We start from the raw sequence: 12,908 nt of genomic DNA, 5'->3' as shown, positions 1-12,908 counted from the left end.
TCACAGGTGCTCATCGACATACATTTTGTTGAATCGTTTTTTCCCTTCAGAAAAATCGCTAAAAACCTTCCGGATCTCCACGATTTGACCGTTTTTCTACCAAACTATGCATTGAAAACATTTTTTTTATTCTTTTTATTTTTAACTAAGAAAAATTCAAAATTGAAAAACGCACACGTATAGTCCAACCAGATACAGTGCTCCCCCCCTAAGATATCCCTCTGTAAGATATTACTTCCCCTCATTTTACTATCATTTCCCCGCAATTCGGCTTCCCCACTATACTCAGTGTTGTTTACTTGCGCATGCGCGTAAGCCGCTACTATAAGTCAGCTGTCTACATATACACCCCACCTTTTAAGAGTAGAGGGGATACCTCTCTAAGATATTTTTCCTGGAACCAGAGCCCCGAGTCTGAAATCTTAGGGGGGGAGCACTGTACCCGGGTACCCGCGTACAAAAATAATTGAATTCGTGTGATAAATCATAAAACTAAAATATTGTTACACAAAAAAGGATTAACTAACTATAAATAAATAAGGTATAATGAATGATAACCATTTTTAATTCTTTATACATTAAATACAATGAATATAATAATAATAATCGTAAAATTACATATACAATTTTATCATTACAAAAATATATCAAATTTTCACTTTTCATACAATATTACAAAAAACTAATGAAATAAAATCATTTAATAATTACAGTCGCTTCACTGGGGAATCACAAAAAAATGAGGTCATTTGGGGAATCGCTGGGAATTCCAATTTATTTAATAATCTACATTATTGATTGAGTACCGTCGTGTCCTTAATCGTAAATTAATTATTGTCAATATATGTCGCAGGTGATCTCATTGATTCGGAAATCTCGGGAATCGTAGTCAAAATCACAAAAAATCGATTCCTTTTGGAAATTATCGTGCCACCGAATTTGCGAGTGAGCAATCCCTCGAAATTTACGGTACAGCTGCCTGCGTTTTATACCTGATGATGGGCAGGGGTCAAAATCCCGAAAGATAAGTCAATAAGTCGTCTGGTCGATAACCCGAAATTTGGTGTAAACTCAAATTATTCAACCAAGATCAGCGCCATTTTTATGCACAGTAAAAATGGTCGTCATATTATAGGAAGTCTGACGTTAGAGAAAAACTGTTCGCGATATTTTATCCTGGAGTAATTCTGCGTACAGTCATATTGCAGAGATGGGAAACATACATCGCTCTGGTACTTCCCATAACAGCTTGACTACATTTCCTCAAACGATACAAGGAATCTGACGTACGCTGTCTTTTTTCCAATTCTTCAGAACTACGTTATAGTGATTTAGGTTTTTTTCCTAGTGTAAATCGTGGCTCTTTCGCACAATACCGTATTTTGTACGTGCATGTACATTTATTGTTAGTAATTGTCAGTGATAGTTTCAACTGATTGTGAGTGTGAACTGAAATGTGAATATTTCATATATTCGATGATCGATTCGAAACACAATGTTGCATCGAATCATGTACTAATACAATTCAGGCATGGTAGTATAAAATTATAAATGATGAAGCATGGATAATGAAGTGATAACGTTAAAGCTGCTGGTGCAATCGATTCGCTACAAATACGTCGAGTTATCTTGATTGTTAGTGACTAAAGTATCGTTTAGATTTTCCTCCAATCCAGAGTTCGTCAATTGATAGGCGCTCTCGGCGATGGCAATTAATTTTTTCGACGTCGAACTGCCGGTTTGTTTGACCATTTTCGAAAACGGACCGTCCTGATGATTTTTCAACAGTGAATAGGGATGACCGAACTCCTGTAAAAAGGGAATTACCAACAATGAGTGAAAAAGATCGTCTTTCAAATATTCAAATTCTCACCATAACAGAGAGTTATAATCACACAATTATAAGCAGACTCACCACGATACGGCCTTCCGCCATGACCAAGACGCGGTCACTGTCCATTATCGTGTTGATTCTATGAGCAATCGTCAGTATCGTGCAATCAGTGAATCTCTGCCTGATGGCCTTTTGGATCAGAGCATCGGTTCTAATGATTGAAAATTTCATTTAACCGGTACTGGTAAAAGGGAAGTCAAAGAGATGTACCGAATTTGGTCACTTTACCACCAGTTGTGGCTATTGGCGGTCGGCACTAAGCATGCGAACCTGGTGGATTTTTACGTAACTGCCATTGGAGTGCGCCACGTGGTGTCAATTATTATGTTATGCTATAGCTATGTATACAAGAAAATGGCGCTATTGGAGCGGTAGTGTCGATCGCCAATATTCATTACATGTAATTTGAGATTATAGCCACAAATGGTACCTACAGATATGCTTATTGGCCAACGTAAACACTAGTTTTTACACATTATAGTTTACCAAGTACCGCAAAATCTGGTTGTAAACAATGTGGTTATAAGCAATTATTCCTCCTATTTTTTACAAGTCTGCTCAGCGCGGTCCCCCACAAGCGAAGGCCAAGTTTTGCGCAACATAACTGGTTATAAGCAATCTCTTCTAGCGTCGCTTTAGCCATTTAATTACTATTGGGTTTACCAATGCTAGAGTTAAAAATATCCTGAGTATATTTCAAAGGTTCAAAAGAAAAATAACGCAAACATTTTTGTCTCCCATAAACCTGCTCATGAAATCATTACTAAGGTCAAAATGAATATAAACGGTTTTATTCTTCTAACTCTTGGATTTATGTAAAATATACATACTACCGATCGTAAAGATAATTTCTTGTTTAATAAAAATTTTACTACTTTCGCAACTTCTATATTATTTATTTCGACTCAATAGGTAATTAATATTTTTCGTCTTATTATTTCTCGATGATCATAAAGAATAATATACGTTCGATAGATTTTATAAAAGACGCATCACCAAGATTAAATCAAACATCATCAGGTTTAATATATCCATCACGAATATTTGATTTTTTAAACACGAACGAAACGCCGTTATACCACTTACAATCAGTATACTACGTGGCTACGCGAGATAGCGGATTGCTCATATCCATTAGTGTTTCGCATTTCACCGACGCTGTTACACACATCGAGAACGCTACGTCGATGCATTGCAATAGGGAAACCAGATTTTACGACTTTTCTGCAAATTTGGTTTCCCCGTACCCCGAACAATTGTTCATAACCAGATTCTGCTGTACTGAAAACTTCTGCCCGAAACTTGCTTGAACTCGGATTCGGCTCAGGAATCCAGTAATTATAAGAAATTAAGCGAGCGTAAAAATTGACGAAAACACTGAACGTAGTTACGACAGATTCTCACTCACTTTTAGGTTATGGTACACTGCTGATATCAGAATCCCATGTCTTCCGTATTCTTACATCTTTCTTTTCTAACTTTGCTGAATTATCACACAAGCATAAATTCTAACATAAACCTTTACGCCGAAAAGATGTCATTCGCAACTTTCTAAGTAAAAAAATTGTTAAGATACGATTTCGGCATTATTTTGATTATTTTTAATATCGTGTCTGAGGATCTGCTCAATTTGTCGGCACGTCGATTTATCCCCTTACAAGTAAACTTTTCGAGCGCAGAAATTTATACTGGATGGCCACAAATAGTGCATTGGGTAAATGTACCCAACCGATTTCAGTAAAACTCACCCTCGGTCAACATTGGCGGTTGCTTCATCAAGAACGAGGATTCGATTCCTCCTGAGAACGGCTCTAGCTAAGCATATCAGTTGGCGTTGTCCAACGCTGAAGTTTGCTCCGCCCCTGGTGACCTGGAAATCGAGGGTCTGCACCACCTCACCAAGCTCAACTTGCCGCAGACTGTCCCAAAGCTCGGCATCCGAAAATTGGTTGAAGGGATCCAAGTTGAACCGGAGACTCGCCGAGAACAAAATCGGCTCCTGAGGGATGATCGAGATTCTGGGTCGCAGCTCGTGCAGTCCGATGGACTTCGTGTCGATCCCATCCAGCTGTATTTCACCCTCACCTCCAACTTCAGTCAGCCGAAACAACGCTGATATTATGGAAGACTTGCCAGCCCCGGTTCTTCCCACTATACCAATCTTCCAGCCAGGGTTTATCGTCAAGTTTAGGTTCTACCGTTTAAACAATAAACCACTGTGTTCAGAGATACGATCGATCGTCTAATGACACCACAATTTTCCATTGGGAAATATTATACCGCCATAGAAAAATAGTCCATGACTACATATAATTAGATTTTCCGAGTCAGGTAAAACAATTTTTGAATGAGTTCTTCAAACCCATACGCATCCTGTTTCAAACGAACTCATACGGCAACATCCTCAGGAAACTAAATATAATGCCTCTGAACAACCGTTCAAAATATAATTAAGGAGTACGTTACCTTAATTCAATATCCAGTATAAGATTTAATCCAGCGATTGAACGTATAGTCAACACATGGACACTGATCGACCGGAATAATTTAGATACTGAAAAGCTTTATGTTTCAAACACTACGGCACACATATATCTGTATCTAAATCTGTATGAACTATAAATCCAAAAATCAGTGAATCTCAACAGAGAAGATGTTTTCTTTCGGAGAAGATTTCTAACAATAAACAGCTATACGTATAGATTGGATGAAATTGACCAACTGGAAATGCGAGCAGTAATTTAATCCTCAATTAATAAATCGAGAATGCGTTCAGAGATCCCAGATTGAGTTATCATATTCATTATCATTTAATGAGCTAATAATTATACCTTAAGAACCGGTGGCTTGTCCTCGACGTACCTCATCGAGACATTATTCAATATTAAACCACCTTTCAAAGGCCAAGTCGACGCGGGAGTGTTATTACTGGTGAAAGGTCCCTCCTTGGGCAAGTCATTAGTGTACTGTAGAACTCTTTCGACGGAGGTCATCTGCGAGATAACCTCTGTGCTCTGCCGGACACCGTACTGAACAAGGCCAGTCAGTATCAGCGATTGACTAATGGCGAGTCCGACGGAACCAGGAAGAGTGCTTTCTGCGAATAGTGAAGATTCTAGAGCATTCCGGATTTGTAAATTATGCTTAATCAGACTGGCAGCAGAGGATAAAAATCTAAAAGTACGAACCATTGTCCATCAGGATTGAGGAGAAGCAAACGCAGGCAATAAAACTGCAGGAAACGAGGTCAAGAATGAAGCCAAAGGCGTTCGAGGCGACAATGGTGAGGTACCAAGCGCCCGTGTGGGCGTCTTGATGACGGTCAAACTCTCGCATCAGTAATTCCTGTACCGATTTTCCCCTGCTTCTGATGGTCGTAAGTCCCGCGAGGGTAGAATTGACGTGTGAGAAAACCGGACTTTTGGCTGAAACAGAAGAGCGGTCAGTTCGGAGAACGGACACAGCGAATTTTATTGAAAAGATTACCCTTACTCATGCCCTCAAGGCGCTTCACGTTCAAAGCTGTTTTCAGGTAGTAGATTCTAACCACGTACAAAACCACCGCCATCACCACGGTCGGTATAATCATCCAGTGGTTGACAATTACCACCATCGCCATAATCCCCAACAGAATAGCGAATATTTGAAGCGCCTCGAGCATTACCTTTGGCAGCACCTCGTCCATCGTTCCAATGTCCTTTGAAAATCGATTCATGATCCGTCCTAGCGATTATAACATCATAAGACCATCAATTTTCCGGTAATAGGTAATTATTCCCAAGTACTTTTGTCATCACAGCTCACCGGACGGATTAGTGTTGAAAAACCTCATTGTAGCCCTCAGAATGTTGTTGAACATTGAATCGTGAATCTGGCGACTTGCGTTCATGCACATCCTGACGAAGAGGAAACTTCGCAGTGTCGTCAATATAACGAGACCAGCAATGCAGAATGTATAGATGTAAATCGGAAGGTTTGAACTCAGCAATCTGAACTCATCGCACCACTTCAAGTCCGATAACTTTATGCTCGTCGTTTCTCGACAGTCAACATTTGCCGTCGACTCCATCGACGCCATCTTCTGAGTCTCCTGGTTCGTCCAATACGCGACCCAGTAGTCGGTTCCACTCACCGCTATTTGGCCAGCAATGAATATCGCTGCTATAAATATGAGCGAACACAAACTATTACCGGCTGTTAAGTACCCTTGGTATACTTTGTTCGACATTTTTCCAGTCGCTGCTTCCTCATCTCCGATACCCCCTTCGACCACTCTGTGAGTCGTCAACTTCAGCTCATCCCAAAATTTAGTCGTTTGCGTCTGGAAAAAGCCACCGAATTAAAAAGTCTAGACCGAAAAGTCAGTCTGATTACAACCAAGGTTGTTGTTTGTCGAATCGACCTATACCTTGCAATCCAATTCGTCGGAATTGTTGTCATTACAGTGAGCGGCTTCGTTGTTTTCGTCAGACAGCTCGGAACCGAAAATGTGACAATTCGATTTGGCCAGTTCAGCGAAGGTCCCCTGGTGTTCAACGAAACCCTGAAAGCAAACAGCCTCTTAAAGATCTTCCACACTCCGATTTTTGTGACTGTGGATCATGTTACGCGTACATGATTGAGAACAACGACAGTATCTGCCTTCTGGAGATATTGAAGCTGATGAGTGACAAGGATCCGGGTTTTTCCTTTCAGGAATCCACTGATGCACTCCTCGAGCAAGTGCCGGCCAACTCGAGGGTCAACTGCACTTAGAGGGTCGTCGAGCAGGTAGAGGTCAGCGTCTCTGTAAACCGCTCGGGCCAAATTGACCCGAGCCTTCTGCCCTCCGGAAAGAGCCGCTCCTCTTTCCCCGACAAAGCTCAAGTCACCCTGAGGAAGCTGCTCGAAGTCCTTCAGCAACGCGCATACTCTGGTTACCTGGAACAGTATCGGCATGGTTCACAACGCATCACTAAGCATATTGCTGAATATGCTAAGCTGGTCAAAGTCCAGAAAGCTGACTGAGTACAAATGACTTGAACCCACCTCGTGGTACCTTTCCTTGTCAAACGGCTGACCGAAGAGAATGTTGTCCCTAACGGAACCGGAGAACAGCCATGGATCTTGACTGGCGTATGAGATGCGGATATCCCGAGTATCGATGATCTTGGTTTTCGACCCATTTCCGCCGGCGAGCAATGACAGTTTTCCAGCTCTGATCGGCAGCTCACCCAGCACCAGATGAAGCAGTGACGATTTCCCTGAGCCAACTGGACCGACCAGAGCGCACAGTGACCTGGCAGTTATGGTCAAAGAGACCTCAGAAAGCGTCGGTGGCAGCTGACCGTGAACCCAGTTAGCGGCAATTTTACACATCTCTATTTCAACTTCGTTTCTTGTTTGCTGACCCGGAGACTTGATTCTCTTCGTGTTGTTCGAAACTCCATTCTTCTCGATTTCGGTTATAACGGCAAAATTTTCTGTATGCTTGAATTCATCAAGTAATAGGAAATCCTGCGAAGAGAATAAAGCAAAGTCAATTCGTTAAATATTTGTGTCAAGTTTGGGGTACTGTAAATTAACCGTTAGGAAATTACTCGCTGGGTACAATATTGTAACCACATCGGTTAATTTACCGTTAGTCTATCCAAAGACACGTTGGCTTCACCCGCCTGTATGATAGCCTGAGGGAAGCAGATTGTGCAAGAGAATTGTAGAATGCTGAACAGACTGGCGAGAACGAAGGTGATTTGAGCAGTGAGGGAATTCCCCATAATGACAAACGTGATAAGGGTTAAATAAAGCGAAACTCTTTCGGAGAACGCCATTACGCTCAGATAGAATCCTCTCAAGTATGAAGTGTAGCCGATCAGTTTCACTTCCAGACCTCGAACCTTCGACATGATCGATTCGAACGGTTTTTCCCACGAGTACATTTTCACTACCTGGAAATTGAGAATCTTAACGCATTTAAGTCCGCAATTAATAGAATTTTTAAATCATTAGAAAATAATCCATTTTACCTGAATACCCAAAATCAGTTCGCTCATCAAATGCACGCGCTCGTCCGTCTTCACTGCAATCTTTGACCTCAACTTTGCGCTGAGGTGACTCAAATACCCTTGAATCGGTATCGTCTGTAACATCATTGTTCCGATTCCCACCAACGAAGCCACACCGACAGATCGCCACATCACGTATCCTATCAACATCACCTGTAATCAAAGAAAGACTTGAAATAATTAGTAGTTAACTAGCAAAGTGGCAATCTTTCTGAGCAGGAAAATTCGATCTCTTTAATGTTGGGATCCTTAAATTCGGAAGGCTCCATCTAGTGATAAATCTACTATACCAGCAGTCCTGTATTTGATTATGAAAGCGGTTTTTTATGATATATTTTACTCTACAATGATTCAATGTCACAAAATAAAAGACCAACAACTTAGACGACGTTTTTTATGCATCTATAATTATAAGATTTGTCAAAAGCGATCAGCTGTTACCCAAATCCGATGCCATATTGCCCCTAACCACACTCGCATTAAGGATTTCAATATTAGCGAAAGTTATGATCACTGAAGATACTTGCGATAAACTTTGGAAAAGTTCAAGATGTTTCTGGGTGTGACAAAATCTTGAAAGAGTTTATATCAACTCATTTGTCTTGTTGCCCGACTTCACAAAGGAGGAGGATTATTTCAGGGTAAGATCGACGTGTCAGTTTGTGAATCTCCAAAAAATACTGAAAATGTGAGTGAATTTGTGTTCATTCTCACCTGTATCGGCATTATCCAAATGTGGTGAAGAAATACCGGGACCATATCAAACCGAGCAACGTCATTGCTAATTAAATTCGCAACCCGTCCAGAGACGGTGTTGTTAAAGGAAGCCTGATCGATTCGGAGAATCTACAAGGAAATATGGAGAAAGAATTAACGCTTGAAAGTACTAAGGTCGAAAAACAATTAAACAACCATAGCTCATTTATTATCAGCTGTATGTTTCATCGTTAACACAAATATAATCGTATCGTAATCCTTCTTTATCTATGCAGTTTATTCTTCAACGATCACTTCATTTTACGAGCAAACATCGATCGCCTACGATGAATGATATCAATTAGTCTTATCGCACGCAGCAATGCATTATACTGATTTACGCAACCATATATTTCGTAAAATGGAGTCCGCTGCAGCAACAGTTTACGATTATGAACATAACGCGGACAAATGTTCTCGCCAAGTTCTGTATTCAAGATATAAATTTATAAACAAAGGAAATACTTAGAATTTCAACTTTCAGATGATCTGGAAATAAATCTTTAACGCCACAAAAAAGAGCACATAGACTTCGAATATAAATTTGACGAAACAATAGAGAATTTGATAAAAAAAAAAACAACATTGACCACGTGGATTTAATGTTCATATTTACGCGATCCTTTATTCATTCGAAAACGAACATTTGGAAAAAATTGTCACGTTAAACCAACTCCGTGCCCATAATTAAAAAAAAAAAAATATTCTTGATTCCAAATTTTACCTCACACTGTGAATATGGAACGAAATGGAAGCCTGGCATTTAGCGTCAAGTCTTCCGAAACTCCATAATTTGTGAAAATGACCCGAAATTATAATATCAATTAATTGCTCTTGCCAAAGCTATCTTGCTCAGTTTCGTCCCGATCGAAAAAACTGTCTATTATCTCACCTTCCGGTACAAAATCGAGCAGCAAGCAACCCTGACTCGCATACCAATTTGCTGCGTGCGCAGAGTCGTGTGGTGAGTTATAAAGACGACAAGGAGAGTCACGATTACCAGGCAACCGGCATAGACGAGGACCTCGCTTTGCGTTACGAGGTTTTTCTCGCCATGGTTGAAGTACCCGATTATCCACTCTTGCAACATAGGCTGAGAGACGTGCAACGCCGTTGACTGAACCAGCAAAAGCAGCCCTTGTAACATGTAAGGGAACCAGAAGGCCCTGATTATCGCCCGCGTCAGGCTCGCCCGCCTTTTCGCCTTCTTTTCGCCGTTCTCTTTTCGCGTCAACTCAGCCTCCGATTCTAGTAACTCTTTTGACCATTCTCTGTTCGAATGTTGAAGAATTGAAATTAATACACTCTATGAAACGATGAATTCTCATTCATCACTGAAATTAATACAAACTGTTGAAATGAAGTTTATAAAATCGAATGATATAAAATTTTATTTATAACACTATATTTATCAGTGAGAATCAAATCGACTTTTAACGGTAGAAGGAAAATGTTAGTTTGCAGAACGGCTGCACGAAATCGAAAAAATAAAACGTAATTTTTCTGGTTACGTAAAGCGCGGACAGAATTACCTCTCCAAAAGATCACCGAGGTATTCGGACTGGTCTGCTCTCAATGGATCGTACTGCAGGTCAGTTATTTGTAGATCCTGTTTCGCCCCTTTCCAAAATATAGGTGCCATCCACCTGTTGTGTGAATATTGTGAATATTTTTATATTCTGTCGTTTAGATTTTATCAAAAGAATATGATCTACTCAAACTTTGCGATTAGAGAAATCGAAAATTCTTGACTCTTTTTTCTAAATACTCTTTTCTATTAAATCGCATGAAATAGTAGTTTTCCCAATAATTTCTTTGAAGATAAATATCCTCGTAAGTCAAGAAGAAGAGAAATAATTAACGCATTTGACAATTTATTCTGAAGAAATTTTTACACTCTATACCTAAAATGAACTTAAAGAGTTGAGTTTCATCAATCAGTATTTACTCAACTCATTGCCTGCATTTAGTCAACTTTCTCATGTCTAAACTTTTTTATCACTTTCTTTGTATTTACTCACCCGAAGATTAACAGACTCAGAAAATTCGATTTTTCCTCCGGGTTTTTTTGGCTATGTTTCACCTCGCTATTCATGTTTACGTGTGCAATAATGTCGGTTTGTTGTGCTAAGGACTTCACTGTAATTTTCCACCTCCACTATGTACAGTGTACAATCTCGCAGTATAATACTTTTTTTTTATTGCAGCGGGATTTCAATCTTCCTTGTTTCTTGGAATTGGACTCAAGGTTTGATTTGATTAATTAATATCTCACAAAATTATAATTGCACCTCAACATACGTCAGTTTTAGATTAAACCAGGTTTACCATAATCGTTTGTATTTTTTTTTAACAAAGCTTTAAAAACATTATTAGACGAATTTTTTGCTTTTCTTAATTTTTCTACATTAGTTTTACACAAACGCGTAGGTTCAACAAATTTTTTATTATAAAAATAGAAAAATGCGAAATGAAAAACTTTCAATACCGGGACAATTTACCACATAAAAATGAATACCAATGGTCCAACGCTAATGAGCCAAATGAAAATAATTCTCAGTCACTATATCTCGCCAATCGTTACCGACCTGCACAGAGACAATAATTTCCTTATCATTTCTCACTTTCATTTTATATGAACATTAAAAGCAATTACATGTGTTTACCCGAGGTACGAAAAGCAAATTCGTCATATTATTATTCGCTAAACGTCACAGGTATAAACACCACGAATGAGACATACCATCGTTATTATCATTCACCGCATCTATATAGATACGTACACATGATTGAGTATTTACCGATTCAAGTTTGAAAACAGAGCAAGATTTTGCACTCGTCAGAAACCGAGCTTACAGATTTTCGCAATTCTCGTATGTGAGCTGTACAAATTCACTTTTGCAATTTCCCTCGGAATATCGCAGTCCATCGGGTATTTCCCCGTTTTTGCATGTAGCTGCACTGATAAAAAATGAAACAAACAGCATGGACTGTTATATTGAATGTGTAGGATGCAGTAAAATAAAACAGCATTTTTTTGTACTAAAAATCGACATTCATTCTGTTCCGATTAGTCATTATTCGAGACTAGCTGTAGTTTTCGACACCTATATACGATTCATAACAAACGATTTCTCAAAAATCCTATGTAGATGTATGATAGAGTGATTTTTTTAAACTTTTTTTTTCTTACGTACCCTTCGAAAAATTAGTTCCTAGCCTCAAACATAATTATCATAACTATACAAGTTGGGAAGTTGTTTTTGGTTTCATTTTGTGGATAATCAAATATTCTATAAGGGACAAGACTACTATACACCTAAATGTTCATCTTGCATTCGATACGAACGTTATGAGTTGAGTGCATTGAATAAAAGAATGAAGATGCTTATTACCTTGTAAATTTTTATCTCACCCATGTTCTGAGCTGACAAAATTAATGTCACATAGTAGTCAGAACATTTTGTAAGGAACATTTGATTATTTACCAAATGAAACCAAGAAGAGCTTCGTAACTTGTATAGGTTTCGAGATATTTCGGTTGGAGTCTTTGAAAAATTTAAACAAGATGAGTAACCTTTTAGAATTTTCTACCGAGTTCCGGTTTCATGAGGCTTCGTTTGCGGCTAAAAACTAACTTTTCGAAGAGTACGTAAGAAAAGTAAAAGAAAATTAAATAAACCACCCTAACGTATCATCAATTCAAGTCATTTCAGTGAATTCGACTTGATTCGAAACAATTCCGGCATTATTCGTTCAATTAAAGTGAATTAGAAATAATTCGCGATCGTTAGGATTAATGATGTTCAAAACCCCGCATTAACACCGGACTTCGCTGATTTATTTACCTCTTATAAGAATCATTACGTAAAAAGTGAACAAGAAGAAATCGAAGGAATTAATAGTAAGCAAGTAATTACAAAACACGCTCTCTAAACAATCCATACACTAAAGACACCGACGACGTTTAAACCGAAAATCGAAACACAGGAAATGAAAAGAGCAACAGAACAAGTGTTCCGAGGTAGGTGGATAATGCACTAAGAAGTTGGGGGACTACCACGTCTTCGAAAGTCGAAAAATTCACGACACTCGGCTCGCATTGACTCAATCTGCAATGTTGTATACATCTGGTATCCTGGTCGTCCTTCAAATTATCCTGCATTTGAGGTTGAAAAAAATGATGCTCACGAAAACGTCGATCCGATCGATTT

General features: G+C 39.1%; 1 protein-coding gene across 2 annotated transcripts; it reads right to left on the bottom strand.

Annotated features, from left to right (window-relative positions):
* Nucleotides 1-745: 745 nt before the first annotated feature.
* Nucleotides 746-11,291, bottom strand: LOC107225998 (ATP-binding cassette sub-family C member 4). 2 transcript variants are annotated; one of them, XM_046741136.1, is made up of 16 exons: nucleotides 10,716-11,291; nucleotides 10,227-10,340; nucleotides 9,587-9,965; nucleotides 8,653-8,784; nucleotides 7,900-8,091; nucleotides 7,513-7,821; nucleotides 6,923-7,390; nucleotides 6,509-6,814; nucleotides 6,303-6,437; nucleotides 5,699-6,215; nucleotides 5,381-5,617; nucleotides 5,083-5,319; nucleotides 4,726-4,991; nucleotides 3,643-4,088; nucleotides 1,916-2,045; nucleotides 746-1,809 (listed from the first exon to the last, which is right to left on the bottom strand). In XM_046741136.1, the coding sequence occupies exons 1-16, from the start codon at nucleotides 10,787-10,789 to the stop codon at nucleotides 1,609-1,611; spliced, it is 4,143 nt and encodes a 1,380-aa protein (XP_046597092.1). In that variant the 5' UTR covers nucleotides 10,790-11,291; the 3' UTR covers nucleotides 746-1,608. The 2 variants fall into 2 exon arrangements, with proteins under 2 accessions (XP_046597092.1, XP_015522145.2); XM_015666659.2 differs by having other exon boundaries at nucleotides 5,387-5,617.
* Between the last annotated feature and the right edge of the window lie 1,617 nt (nucleotides 11,292-12,908).

The sequence above is a fragment of the Neodiprion lecontei genome, chromosome 5, assembly GCF_021901455.1.
Source record: "Neodiprion lecontei isolate iyNeoLeco1 chromosome 5, iyNeoLeco1.1, whole genome shotgun sequence".
In the NCBI taxonomy this organism is placed as follows: domain Eukaryota; kingdom Metazoa; phylum Arthropoda; class Insecta; order Hymenoptera; family Diprionidae; genus Neodiprion; species Neodiprion lecontei.
The sequence above is the reverse complement of the archived record's forward strand: the minus strand, read 5'-3'. Positions and strand labels throughout refer to the sequence as shown.